Source organism: Bubalus kerabau, chromosome 7 (genome assembly GCF_029407905.1).
Source record: "Bubalus kerabau isolate K-KA32 ecotype Philippines breed swamp buffalo chromosome 7, PCC_UOA_SB_1v2, whole genome shotgun sequence".
In the NCBI taxonomy this organism is placed as follows: Eukaryota; Metazoa; Chordata; class Mammalia; order Artiodactyla; family Bovidae; genus Bubalus; species Bubalus kerabau.
The window spans coordinates 115,362,895-115,377,203 of NC_073630.1; the positions used below are offsets into that span (position 1 = coordinate 115,362,895).

The window sequence follows — 14,309 nt, forward strand, 5'->3', positions numbered from 1 at the left end:
CACCCGGGTCTCTGGCATTAGCAGGTGGATCCCTTACAACCGAACCACCAGGGAAGCCCCTTCCCCCACCCCCGCCCCCCTGCCCCACCCTCCGCCAACTTATGTCCACTGGTCTCAGTGAATGCTTGAAAATAGGTTGTTTGCAGATGTGGGCAAATGAAGATGAAGTCGTTCTTGCCTAGGAAGGGCCCTGATCTGATGACCACTGTCCTCAGGAGGTGAGAGACACAGAACCCAGACACACCAAGGGAAAGCTCCAGGAGAAGACAGAGGCCGAGACACACTCTTCCTTGGGCTTCCTGGGAGAGCCAGCTCTGCTGACGTGTGGGTTTCAGGCTTCTGGCCTCCGCTAAAGTGGAGAAGACGTTGCTCTAAGTCAACCGGTTTGTGTGATGTGTTACAGCGCCCTAAGAGAATAATAGAGAGACTTCATTGACATCTGTCATTTGGGTCAATTTTGCAATGAAATGATTAGAGTCATAATTGTGAAATCATTCTTTTATTGTTCACACACATATCTGCTATTGATACTCGTTGAACGTTCTCTAACAAGGGGTCCAAGCTCCCATTCGATGAAATGTACCAAAATTCCTGTATTGTTCCAAAGGCTAAGTGGGAATTAACAAATATGCTACATATTTAAACTTTCATGGAAGGCTCAGATGATAAAAGCACAACTTGTCAAAAAAAAACACAAAAAACAAAAAACACCCGTGCTTTCCTCTCTTTGGCCATTGGGCACACATTCCCTGTGATCTCACTGGACTCTGCGAACGCCTGAAGGGAGGTTACTTTCCCAACATTTGGAATCGCTGCAGATCAAGAACTGGTCAAGTTGGATCTGTTTACAAACTCTGCTCAAATTGTCTGTGTGCCTTGTTCTACACGAGAACGGATATTAGCATGTCTCATACTGTAACAGAAGACATACACCAAAAACAGCATGTTATCATTAAGAGGAATTTACATTATGGATTACAAAGACAACTTAATGGTTCTAAAAGGTATAGAACAATTTATTACAGCTACAAAAAAAAAGTTAAAAGGTATATTTACATTTCCTTCCCATTAAAAAAACCAGAGATATAAACCACTGTTTTATCTATTAATAAATTTAACAGACAATTTTCATTCATCCCACAAGGATTTCTTCAGTATTCACCCTGTGCCAGCTCCTATTTTAAGAGGCAACAACCTTTATATTTATCTGGGCATATCTGTGGCAGTTATGTAATTTTAATATTATTAATTCAGTTTTAAAAGTTCATCCTCTAATAATAAAGCCCTCCCCAGTCTCATCTTGGGAAATATGGCTTTAAAAAAAAGGCTTACTTTTTCATGGGTACAGTTTGAACCCTGGGTACAGTTTGAACCCTGGGTTTACTTTGAACCCTAACAAATACAAAAAAGGAGATAATTACAATTATTGCTCAACAGCTGCACCCCCCCCAACACACACATTTTTACTTTAATACAGATGCTGACAGAGCAAGTTCAGGAGAAACAGGTGTTGAGAAGGAGGTGACCAGAATCAAAATGAACACAGTTTGAGCACAAGTTCACTAGGCACAGAGTGAAGGGTGGGCCACGGAAAAGTAGTAAAAACAGTTACAAAGTAAAGTGCCAAGTCCCCGAGACAGAAGAACTGCAAAGAAGAAATAAGAAGGCTGATTAAGACAGCTGAGCCGAGTAAGCAGGAGGAAAGATAGTTAAAATAAGTTTAAGAAAATCTTTACAAAGGAAACATCTGATTAGGGGTGACCCCCGCCACTTTAAAAAGCAGTCGAGTTGAACCTCATCAGAGCCCTTTTTTAACAAGCGCTTGGAAGGCAGCGCCACTCAGAAACCACCGCAGCGTCTTACTTGTTCACTGGCTCATCCTCATACACATCTTCAGAATACATTCGACGGAAGTACTTAGCCAGCTTCACGGCAAATATGACAGCAGGAAGTAAAAGTATGGTCGCTTTTCCCACGCCAAACCAAAACAGATTCTGGGGCGGGGGTAGAAAAAGGAAATCATGAGGATTAGATGCTTGAAGATGAGAAATGGAAAACAACACTGGTTTGGGGGGGGTTAATTTCGCATTTTTTTAATGAATTCTAATTTCATAAACTTCAGATGAGCCAACTACCTGCTGAAGGGCTAACCTATTATTCTAGTTCATTCCGTCTATCTGAAAACCTGGAATTGATCCTCTTGTTGTATTTATTTTTACAAATGAAGCCCAGAGGCAGAAAGCTGGTGAAGCGAGATTAAGCACCGAGGGCCCCGAAACAACTGGGAAGGGCCCTCCTCTGTGGCTCCCCTTTGCGGCTGGCCACAGGTGCGTGGCCAGCGTGCAGACCTGGGCCCCAGTCCTTGTCCGAGCTGTTTTCCTGTGATGGCGGCTCCTGAAACTTTCTGACTTTGCTCTGCATCTGAACAGTGCGATGATAGCATCTCTTCCCAGGACATTATTGTGTGAGGAAAACAGATGCAATGATTTTGTGCACACGAGGCTCCCAACAGCATTCCGTGATGAAGTTAACCAATCCTGGACAACAGTCATGGGCTGGATTCAATCCTGTTCTGAGAAGCAACATTAAAGTATTTTCTAAAAGATAGCTGCTGAGACTTCCCTGGTGGGACTAAGGCTCTGGGCTCCCAGTGCAGGAGGCCCGGGTTTGGTGCCTGGTCAGGGGACTGAAAGTGAAAGTGAAGTTGCTCAGTCGTGTTCGACTCTTCGTGACCCCACGGACTGCAGCCCACCAGGCTCCTCCGTCCGTGGGATTTGCCAGGCAAGAGCACTGGAGTGGGGCGCCATTGCCTTCTGCATATTCACACTGCTGTATATAAAACAGGTGACTAGATTCACTTTGCTGTACCGCAGAAACTAACACAGCACTGTAAATCAACTATACTCCAATAAAAAATTAATTAAAAAAAAGTTTTAAAATTTATTCTACCACACACACACAAAAAAAATCAGCTAATACCTACTGAGCAATTGCTCAGGGCAGGCACTGGCCAACACGCTTTCCATGGATTTTAAAATTTAGATTCAATCTTTCAGACTAAATTGAAAGCAACCATATGTTCTACTTTAATCCTAGTGTTTGAAATATTGCTAACTGGTGGCTTTACAATATAAACTAGTGGAAGGACAGTATTATGGAGTCAAAAAAACAGGAATGGATAAGAGCTTTATTTAATTCCATAAGTCACATGTGGTGATTCAAAAAATTCACCACTATTCTGTCTCAACACAAAACAGCAAGCTAGGCATCTCAAAACTGATTTCAATACAAATGCAACTTCATTCAAAGGCACTAGATGGTCAACTTCATTCAACTAAACTCAATACAGAGATTTGGCGTTCCAACCCCTTGTCCCTCTTTGCTATCATTTATCATTTCTAAGATTCTGCGATTCTGCCTAGAATCGCATCAACAAAACCACCACCATCAACAAAAATATTTAGTCACTTTAAACCAATAAAAACCATCAAAGGAAGATACACCACCAGAATCATTTAAACCCCATTCAAAATGGTTGGGTCAAAATTCCTGAAAACTAATATCCTTTATAAGAAAGAGACTGTGCCGTTTATCCAGAATACAATATCTCTCCTTACTCTAAATTACAGACATAATAGATTTCTGGCTATCCCCTCAAAACTACATGTCATTCTGCTACACAACCATGAAAAATGATTTTTCTCGATAGATACAGACATGGAGATCTCTCTACAATATACTGTTGAAATAAAAAGCAGACTGCAGAATAACAAATATAATGAATTCCTTTTTATAAAAATATACATATTCAAGGCAGGCAAAAAAGATGAAAAAAATAAATACCACAATTAAGACAATAGCCCACTTAGGTCAGTGGCAAAATTTTCGAGTGTTCCTTTACATATTCTGTATCACCTTAAAATATACATATGCATGCTATATTATCTGGCCTTTTTTTCAATAAACAAACTTTTTATTTTTAATTTTTTTTTCAATAAACAAACTTTTAGATCCCACTATATGCCTCAACTAAGAGTTCACATGTCGCAACTAAAGATCTTATGTGCTGTGAAAAAGACCTAGCACAGCTAAATAAATAAATATTTAAAAAAAAAAACTTATGGCGCTGCAAATTAAAAAAAAAAAAAGATAGCTGCCAATATTCCTAAGTCACATGTCACATAGAGACCTCGGTTGTCATCTTTTCAGGAGAGTCTCAAGTCAGACCTCACAATGCCGAGCCCGGGTTCCCCCAGGACGACATTGCCTGGAGCTAAGTGCTGGTTCTTCCTTTAAGTGGGCCCCCCGTCCCCAGCTGGCTGCAGGCCACACTACTAACCCTGGCAGGCATGCCACCCAACATTATTAAGCTGACCCACCAACCAGAACTGACAACGGCCATGTATGACCTGCACGGCCCTGTGGGTACCACACACCAGCCAGTGTCTAACGTCGGCCTGCTTTGTAAACCTACCGCCTGCCGCCTCCCTGTCTTAGGATAATGCTGGAACCCTAGAGTATCCCACCCCACTGGTGGAGAGGAGTGGATAGGAGTCTGTCTGCCAGTGTAGGGGACACAGGTTCGACCCCTGGTCCGGGAAGATGCTGCATGCCTCGGAGCAACTAAGCCCATGAGCCGAAACTACTGAGCCCATGTGTTGCAACTGCTGAGGCTGGTGAGCCTAGAGCCTGTGCCTCCGCAACAGGAGGGGCTACAGCGTCTATGCGAAACAATAAAGATTAGCTCCTGCTCCCTGCAACCAGAGAAAGCTGTGCAAAGTAAGGAAAATCCAGCATGGCTAAAAATAAATACATACATAAAAATTTGAAAAAACCACCACCAGACCTTTAGACCTCAGCCACTGCATTTCTGCTTTGTTCCTGGCTAGGCTTAGTGTTGGACACGGTTCCATCACTTGGCCCAGAATTTCCAGTAAATCTGTTCTCCTTTCCCACACGTTCTTTTATTGGTAAATTTCTACACTTTCAACACTGTTTTGAGAGTTTTTAGAGCTTTATGATGGAGAAGACAATGGCAACCCACTCCAGTACTCTTGTCTGGAAAATTCCATGGATGGAGGAACCTGGTAGGCTGCAGTCCATGGGGTCACTAAGAGTCAGACACAACTGAGCAACTTCACTTTCACTTTTCACTTTCGTGCATTGGAGAAGGAAATGGCAACCCACTCCAGTGTTCTTGCCTGGAGAATCCCAGGGACGGCGGGGCCTGGTGGGCTGCCGTCTATGGGGTCGCACAGAGTCAGACACGACTGAAGCGACTTAGCAGCAGCAGCAAGCAGAGCTTTATGACAATCATACCTTTTACTGGAAGCTGCCTCAATCCTTCTGGGTACAATCAAGATATTAAAACAAACATGTTTGCCAGCCTGGAGTCTATTTTCCCAGCAGAGACAATAGAACTCTTCCTTCCCCTTTAAACCACCTTCTATAAAGCTCTAGCTTACAGTCTTCCTGAGCATCTTCCATGTCTCCCTTCCGGTGGTCCCCAATTATTTGGGAGAGGCGCCTGCTAGTTGGGTGATTTGACTGGCTGCAGGCAGGTGGTGGAGACTGGATGCCGGAAGACCAACTTGGAATGAGCCAGCCTAACTGAGGGCTGCCCTGATGAGGGCTTCAGCCAAAGCCGTCAGCAAGGGCTCAAAGCAGCGAACACAAGGGTACAAAGTTGGAAGAGGACAGAAGTAGCCAGGAGGCCAAGGCGGGGGTGGGGGGTGATGTCTGCATGGCTGGGAAAGGGGCAGGATCGTCTCCATCCAGGGACGAAAGTTAATCCCTGCAGAGACATGTGGGCCAGGGAGATGGACGGATGGAGTGATGTGAACGCACGGTGGCAGGCAGCTCTCGATCCATCCTTACGGCCTGTGCCAGGTACCACTCCTGATGACGGTCACGCAGCAGTGACAAAAACACGTGCTCTAGGAGTCAAAGTCTAGTGTGTGTGGTAGGGGACAGGTCTTAGTCAGAGAGACACACCAGTGCCCAGTATAGACAGCACAACATCTCTAAAAGCAGAGAGTCCCATGGGTGTGTAGACAATCGAGGAGTTGGGAAGATCAGAAAAGGCTTCCAGGAAAAAAAAAAGATATATTTCAGCTGAGATCTGAAAACTGAACCACAGCTCAGCTAATAATAGTGAACATTTATGGAGTGTGTTAATGTACCAGGGAAAGTGTCAAGGGCTTTCCATATCATCTCCCTCTGAAGCATTGAAACAAGCTCAGAAAAGTTCAGTCGTTTTTTCCAAGTTACAGAGTTCAGAAAATGTAGAGGTGGAATTTGAATTCAGAGCCAGTGTTCTCAGCCATTATATTCTAAGACCTAGAGGCACCAGCTAGGTGGAGTAGAGGTCTGGAGGGGAAGAATGAGAGAAAGAGAATCTGTGTCTAGTTTCCAGGCAGAGGAAGTGACACAGGCAAGGCCTTGAGGTGGGGAGGTACAGATGCTTTTAAAGAAATGAAAGAAAACAAGAGTGTCTGGAGCAGTCAACAGCGTGATGCAACAGTACAGGTGTGGCCAGTCATGCGGGGCCTCGTGGGTAACATTAAGGACCCAGTGGTATTAAGTGGTCCTGGGCCAGCCACCAAGGTGCTTTCAGTGAAAGGAGGCAGAGGATGGACTCGTGCAGACATCAGTGTACAGTGAGGAGTGATCCGGAGCCAGGAATAAAATTGATGATCTGCAACTCACCGGCCCAATGGGAGCATCTCAAAGGGCTGCTCACTCACCAATTAAACTAACTTCGCTGCAGTTCTAGGGTTACATATAGAGCTTCACTAAGAGTCCTTTGAAATACTGGCAATCTGCACACCACTGATGTCCCTTTCTAATTATTTCAGACAAATAAAGAGTTTTCTTGGGACTTTCCTGGTGGTCCAGTGGTTAAGAATCTGCCTTCCACTACAGGGCATGTGGGTTCCATCCCTGGTCGGGGAACTAAGATTCCACATGATGCATGGTGCGGCCAAACAAAAAGAGACTTCTTCATGGGGGTCTCCTGACTTCTGTATATAAAATTCTACCAAGGAATGAAGATAAGCAGGGAAGACGTTGAAATTTCTAGCCTATTAGTATCACAACAAATTCATCTACAGTTTAGATCTTAGGTCTTGAATTCTACGACTGTAACAGACCCAAACAGAGCCTATTATTCTCTTTTTAAATTTTTTTTAATTTTTTTTCTTTACTATTATCATTATTTGGCTGCCTAGCATGCAGAATCTTAGTTCCACAGCCAGGCACTGAAACCATGGCCACTGCATCAGGAACAGTCTTTTTCCACTGGACCTCCTGGAGCTCCAGGAACCTGTTTTCTGTTATAGCATGAATTATCATTCAGGGAAAGCATCATTGTGTCTTCCTTCGAAAGATGAAACTCTTACCAGGGGGTCGACGATGTAGCTGCACAGAAAGACATTAACAGCCGAATCCAGTGCGGTGGCTGCCGGTTTGCAGGCTGCAAGTTGCTGAGTGATCTATGGACATAAGAGACACAGGCAAACTTTGATGGAGCCACACCCACACAATCCCACACAACATTCAGCTCTGGATCTCCAGGCCCCCTGGATAAGGAGCTGAGAGCTGGTTCTATGGATGAGTTCTATGACACGTGAAAGCATGTACTTGAAAACAAGACCCCAATTCTCTCAGAGCCTCGGTTTTCAGTTCCCTCATTTGTTATTTGTTTATTCCTTAAGTTGTGTCGGACTCTTTGAGACTCCATGGACTACAGACCACCAGGCTCCTCTGTCCATGAGAATTCCCAGGGAAGAATACTGGCGTGGGTTGCCATTTCCTCCTCCAGGGGATATTCCTGACCCAGGGATCGAACCCGTGTCTCCTGCATTGGCAGGTGGATTCTTTACCACTGAGCCACCAAGGAAGCCTCCAGGAAAAAAAGGAGAAGTGGGTGGCAGAGGATGAGATAGTTAGATAGCATCACCAACTCAAGGGAAAATGAATTTGAGCAAACTCCAGGAGATAGTGAAGGACAGAGGAGTTTGGTATGCTGTAGTCCTTGGGGTTCCAAAGAGTCAGACACAACTGAGCAGCTAAAAAACAACACTTGTTATTTGGAATAGTCAGACCCAACCTGGGTAGACTCTGGAGAGAATTAAAGAGTACACGTGGCCAGCACAATGTCTCAGTCTGAATTTCTTACCTGACCCCTCTGTAATCTGACAAAGTATGTGGGAAGAAAATGGAAAGTTAAGTAATGAATACATGTACGTTTTACAACAGGGGTTGGCCAACTTTTTCTACAAAGGGCCAGAATGTAAATATTTTAGGCTCTGCAGGCTAGGCAGAGACATATCTGTTGCTCCACTCGGCCATGGTGGGGTGAAAACAACCACAGATGAACAAATAGGTGTGGCAGTGTGCCAATAAAACTTTATTTACAAAATGGGCAAGACCTGCAGACCCAGTCTAAGAAGACAGAAAATAAGGTACTCATTACTGAGGTTAGAGTAAACAAGTTTAATGAATCACAGACAGATGCCCCAAACCCATCAGATTAAGAAAACTATCTTCATTCACTCAAAAACCTCTGGAGTGAGTACACTAAGCTATTAGATAGCTCTTCAGGGCAGGGGGGTGTCTTATTTCCTTTGCTTTACTGGTTGACTGACCTCCCCCTTATCGTCCACCTTTACATGATAAGGCAACTCATGTTATTAATAACCTTATCTTTCTCCTAGCTCAAACAAATCTGTATACTCTCTTTATAGGCTTTTTCAAAGTTAGTTAGTTTTAAAAAAACTGGGGGAAGGGTGCATATGGACCAGTGGAACAGCACAGAAAGTCCAGAATTAATCCCACCCACTTAAGGTGAATGAGTCTATGACAAAGGAGGCAAGAATACACAATGGAGAAAAGACAATCCCTTCAACTAGGGTGCTGGGAAAATTGGACAGCTAGGCCTAAAAGAATGAAAGTCGAACATTCTCTAACAACATATACAGAAATAAACTCAAAATGGATTAACGACCCAATTGTAAGACTGGATATTATGAAATACCTAGATGAAAACTTAGGCAGGACACTGTGACATAAATCACAGCAATATTTTTTGGATCCATTTCCTTAGACTCTGAGGCTCAGAGTAATGCAAACAAAAGCAAAAATAAACAAATGAGACCTAATTAAACTTAAAGGCTTTTGCACCACAAAGGAAACCATAAACAAAATGAAAAGACAACCCATGGAATAGGAAAAAATACTTGCAAGTGATGTGACCAACAATGGCTTAATTTCCAAAATAAGTTTGCAGTGCTCAATCCAAAAAAAAAAAAAAAAAAAAAAAAAAAACCCAAACAACCCAATCAAAAAATGAGCAGAACACCTAAATAGACACTTTCCCAAAAAAGATATACAGATGGACAACAGGCACATGAAAAGATGCTGAACATTTCTCATTAGTAGAGAAATGCAAATCAAGACTGCAAATGTGCTATTAACTCCCACCAGTCAGAAAGGCCGTTATCAGCAAGTCTACACATAATAAGTGCTGGAGAGGGCATGGGGCAAAGGGAGCCCTCCCTGGACTGTTGCTGGGAATGGAAATAGTGCAGCCACTGTGGAGAACAGTACGGAAAACAGTACTAAAAACAGAGCTACCGTCTGATCTCGTGACCCCACTCCTGGACATATATCTGGAAAAGAAGGAACCTGAATTCAAAAAAACTACAACCCGCCATGTTTTCAGGAGCACTAAGGACACTAGCCATGACGTGGAAACAACTTCGTCTTCCAGGTATTACGTGTGACCGCCGTGCGGTCCCTTGTCCAGTGAGGAACGCAAGGAGGCGATGGTGGTGAAGGCAGTGCGGTCCTGACCCCCCTGCCTACCCTGGGTGTGCCCGGCGGGCCAGCACCAAGCAGATCCCGAGGCCTTCAGCTCTGGGGGGCGGGTGTGGGGGGCAGCGGAGACCTCAGGAAGCTGGGCTTTGGAAGAGAGGCGGGTGGCTGGTCTAGAGGGTGGGGCCCTGGGGAGGAGGAGGTGTGACACGCCCAGGGCATCATGTAGAGAGAGGGGTGAAGGTTTCCTGGAATCAGGTTGTGGCTGGGATGCGGGGTGACTCAGGAGAGCAGGAGGAGGGCGCTCTGACAGTGAAGGGCTGGGAGCAGAGCCGGAAGGGCTCCTGGTTGCTCAGGGTGGCCTAAGTCTCCCCGCCTCACTAGACTTCCCGGGGTTCTTCTTAGCCAGCCACCCCTCCCCCAGTGACTCAGCTGTAAGCCCACCCCCTGTGCAACAGTCTCAGTGGGGACTGGCCCAGAGCCGAAGATAACAAAAGGCACTTGTGAGATGCTAAGTTCTTCACTGGCCATGTGCTGGGAGCAACATGCACCACTGGAAACTTCACTCTGCTCCTCGATGTCTCTCAACCAACTGATTCATGGAGACCTGGCTTTGTGGACTGACTTTTGTCCCCGACGCATTCCCAGGGTAAAGTCCTAGCTCCCCGTACCTCTGAATGTGAGCGTATATGGAGACGGGGTCTTGGAAGAGGCAATTCAGTTACAGTGAGGTCGCTAAGATGGCCCTGATCCAGCAGGACCGCTCTTCATATTAAATAAGAGAAGAAGAAATTGGGACACAGACTCATGCAGAGGGGAGACTCTGTGGAAACACAGGAGAAGCCACGGATAGAGGCCTTAGAAGAAACTAACATGCCCACACTTTGAACTTGGACTTCCAGCCGCCAGAATCTTGAGAAAATAAAACTCCTGTTGTCTAAGCACCGAGTCCACAAATACACCAATGACGTGTTAACTGCAGGTTCAGTGCTGCCCAAGGCATGGACAAACCACAGCTGCAAATGGCCCCGACAGTAAGGAGCTCATGGTTCAGCAGGGGAGACAGTGGAGGCGGCCAGCATTCCTAGAGCGAGGAGCAGAGGGAGCCGGGGTGGGGCGGGGTGGGGGTGTAGGACATGGGGGTCAGCCGTCCGTGACGCGGCCCCGGGAAGACACCCAGGGTGGGCAGCGCTGGGGTGACTTCTTATGGTTTCCTCCACTCGTGGCCCTGAGAGAGTCATTTCCTAGGCAGGTTGATAGGAAGGCCAGGGGTCTCCAAATGGAGGAAATAGCCTGCAAGTGTCAGACATTTTTATCTCTCTTAAGCGGCAAGAGGAAACAAACTAGCAATATTTTTTCCTTCTCTATACAAATTTAAAGAGAGGTTTCTCTTAAAATACTGTGTTGCCATAATGACACCTGGTTTCGCCTGAAGTTAGCTATTCTTGAGCCTCGAGATAACCAATGCCTTTTTCTTATGGAAATGTTTGTCTTAAGCTATGCTAATGTACTATGCCTTTACCCCAAACTCTGTCTCCAAGTTGGTTCCGTCTCTTGGCCCAGAACCTACTTGACAAACCAGTATGTTATACTCAGATATTGTTCCCCTAATCTATGTAAATGAAACTATTTGTATGGTGGTCTGCCCTTCTTTAAGATTCAAGTTAATCATTTTATGGCCCAGGATAAACCATTTGGTGCCAAGATTATCCCAAAATGCATCTTATGGGCGAGGGGCCTGGTGCCATTCTGAATTTTAAGACATTCCTTTCTTTCATTAACAGACTGCTAGTGACTATATAACATCCAGCTGAAGACTAGCAGGGGGGTACTCTTTCTGCCCCCTTCTGATGCCTATGTCAGAAGCTTTCTCTATCTCCTTTATACTTTAATAAAACTTTATTACACAAAAGCTCTGAGCGATCAAGCCTCGTCTCTAGCCCGGATTGAATTCTTCTCTGGGGGCCAAAAATCCTGGAGTATTTACATGATTCAACAACAACCTTTCAGCCCCTAGGCTCAAGGTTTACTTATCTCCTGTCTAATTTCTGAATCCTGGTTTTATCCTAGAAAATGACTGTCCCCAGACACAGCCCCCTTAGGTCCATCAAAGACACGCCACTTACGGCCATCTCGACCCACTGCAGATAACGTTCAAAGTAGCTTATTATCTTACTCCCGAACTGCTTACTTTCCTGGAAAGACATCAAAGAGCGACAAGGCCGTTAAAATGACTCCACCACTCCCTAGGGAAGCACGAGGCTGTGGTTGCACACCCCCCTCCCGGCATAACAACTTACTTCAACAACAACTTCCGACAGCTGGCTGGTGAGAAAGTCCTGGGTAGAATTCAAAAAGAAAATGGTGGTGGACACTCTGACCTGCAAAACACAGCAACAGGCGACACAGTGTCAAGAGACACAGGGCTTTCATCAGACAGTTTGTGTATCGATGCAAATACAGCTCACGCAGCCCCAGAGCACCCTGCCTTGCCAGTGGAGACTGTACCAGCAGTCTGTGGTTAGTGATGCCCTCCCGGCTTTGGCTCCCAGGGCATGGGTGTGCATCCCCACTCCACGATGAACCTGGCGGAGGGCACGCGGCTGGGCTCGCCCTGTGCCGGTTTCCCAGTGAGAATGGAAGCTTGTGGGCAGAAGGCAGTGAGGTTTGGAGGCTGTTGTGGAGCTGCCGTGTCTCTGTGAGGGTAGCCCACGGCCACACACGGCTTCCCGCTGAGCGGACAACGATGTGCCAGGATGCAGTCTGCGCTTACAGAAGTCTTTTAGAAAGGGGAGGACGGGGAAACCCAGTCCGGTGTTTCAAATGGGTGGATAACTGAGGTTTGATTTTACTTAAAATAACTGCAAGACCCAACACCACTGAAAGTCCACGTGTACTTTTGTAACAAGACCCCAAGACAGAGAAAGAAAACACATCCTTACCTTCAATCCACTGGTCCTGTATTGAAGCCCTTTCATTTGCTGGTGCATGGTGTTCTAGTGAACAAACGTATTTCCCAGTAAGTGAAACTAGAAGATCACATGATCCTCATGTCCACCCCCTGCCCCCGCACCCCCACGCCAAGTCAGCCATCAAATCTGACCTTACTCTGTGACAGTTTCATTCAAGAAAAAAACACCAGACACGGGGAATGATATGCACCTCACATATCTGGGTGTAAGAAAACCTGAAGAAGAAAACCAGAATACATCTTCTGGAGCTCTGATGGGCAGTTACTCACGTGTGACAGAGCCACACGACCCTTCTGAGGTGGGTTGTTCAGAGTAAAACCTGCCCCACAACAGTGGCTTCATTTGCCTGGTTTAGACGAGTGGTTGGCAAACTTTATCAGTTCAGGGCCAGATAAGAAGTATTTTCGACTTTGGGGACCACACTCTGTCCGAATCTCTCCACTCTGCCCTTGTAGCCGGGAGCAACCACAGGGCATCTGTAAACAGCACGGGCCAGGCTCTGCTCCAGGAGAGCCTTGCTTCTAATAAACAGGCAGCGGGAGGGACACTCCCTAGAAGGCCCGTGCTTCCAACTCCACAGTCGCACTGCTGGGGACCTGGCTTCGATCCTGTGCTGGGGAAATAAGATCCCGAAAGCCACAGGCCATGGCCAAAATTAATTAATTAATCAAACGAAAATCAGGCAGCAGGCTGGGGGGCATCCAGGGGCTACAGTTTGCAAAGCCCTGGTTTAGGTCATAGGTCACATCTGTAGAACGACCTGCCTAACTGTAGGTCAGCACAACTCTGCAAAGGCCAAGGAGGCCTGTGTCCACTTGAAGGAAAGCATTTACGGGACATGTCCAAACAAACTTAAAATGTTAACTAATTTGTGCAGGGCATAAAGTATAGCACAAAGAGAACTGTGATGAGCCCAAACCCAAATGAAGAAAATTTTAGAGGACTTTGTGAATTAGAAAGTCAAGAGGGAACATGAAGAGAGAGATGATAAAAACTAGTTCTAGAAGATTCTAAAGTCGGAGTCAAGCCAACGAATAAGCTTCTTCAAAGCTGAGCAGGCTGACTCTGGAAGCTGGTTCCCCTGACAACTGCATACATGACCCCCCGCCCCAGGCACACATCAAGCATAATAATAACGGCTCCTGTTTGCAGAGTCCCTCTGGGATGTCAGATCCTCCATCTCCAAGGGCCAGGTAACAGTGAGGCAAGGACCCCTCCTCCTGCTTTTAAACAAGAAAAACTCCCCAAAGCTACCAGTCTGGGGAGAAGCAGAAGCAAGACTTGAAATCAGGCTGACACGACTCAAGAGCTTATGTTCCTTCTCTGCTTCCTTTCTGGCATTTAAGAAAGAAGCCAGCGGGTAGTGAGAATAAAAAGAAAGGAAGGAATTGAGAGAGGAAGACTGACAAATATACAACCCACAGCCGTGGGTAAAATAGATGGCTAGTGTGTGAAGTAGGTTGCTCCCTGCTGTATAGACGGGGAGCTCAGCACAGTGCTCTATGGTGACCTAGATGGGTG

General features: G+C 45.8%; 1 protein-coding gene across 1 annotated transcript in view; it reads right to left on the bottom strand.

The window, feature by feature from the left end:
• Positions 1 to 519: 519 nt before the first annotated feature.
• PROM1 (prominin 1) overlaps positions 520 to 14,309 on the bottom strand; it is a 53,764-nt gene continuing 39,974 nt past the window's right edge. Inside the window, exons 15-20 of the mRNA XM_055589157.1 lie at positions 12,759 to 12,812; positions 12,117 to 12,197; positions 11,943 to 12,011; positions 7,401 to 7,493; positions 1,864 to 1,994; positions 520 to 913 (exon numbers count right to left, since the gene is read on the bottom strand). Coding sequence (XP_055445132.1) covers positions 859 to 913; positions 1,864 to 1,994; positions 7,401 to 7,493; positions 11,943 to 12,011; positions 12,117 to 12,197; positions 12,759 to 12,812 — 483 coding nt within the window. The 3' untranslated portion in view covers positions 520 to 858. The remainder of the gene's footprint in view (positions 914 to 1,863; positions 1,995 to 7,400; positions 7,494 to 11,942; positions 12,012 to 12,116; positions 12,198 to 12,758; positions 12,813 to 14,309) is intronic.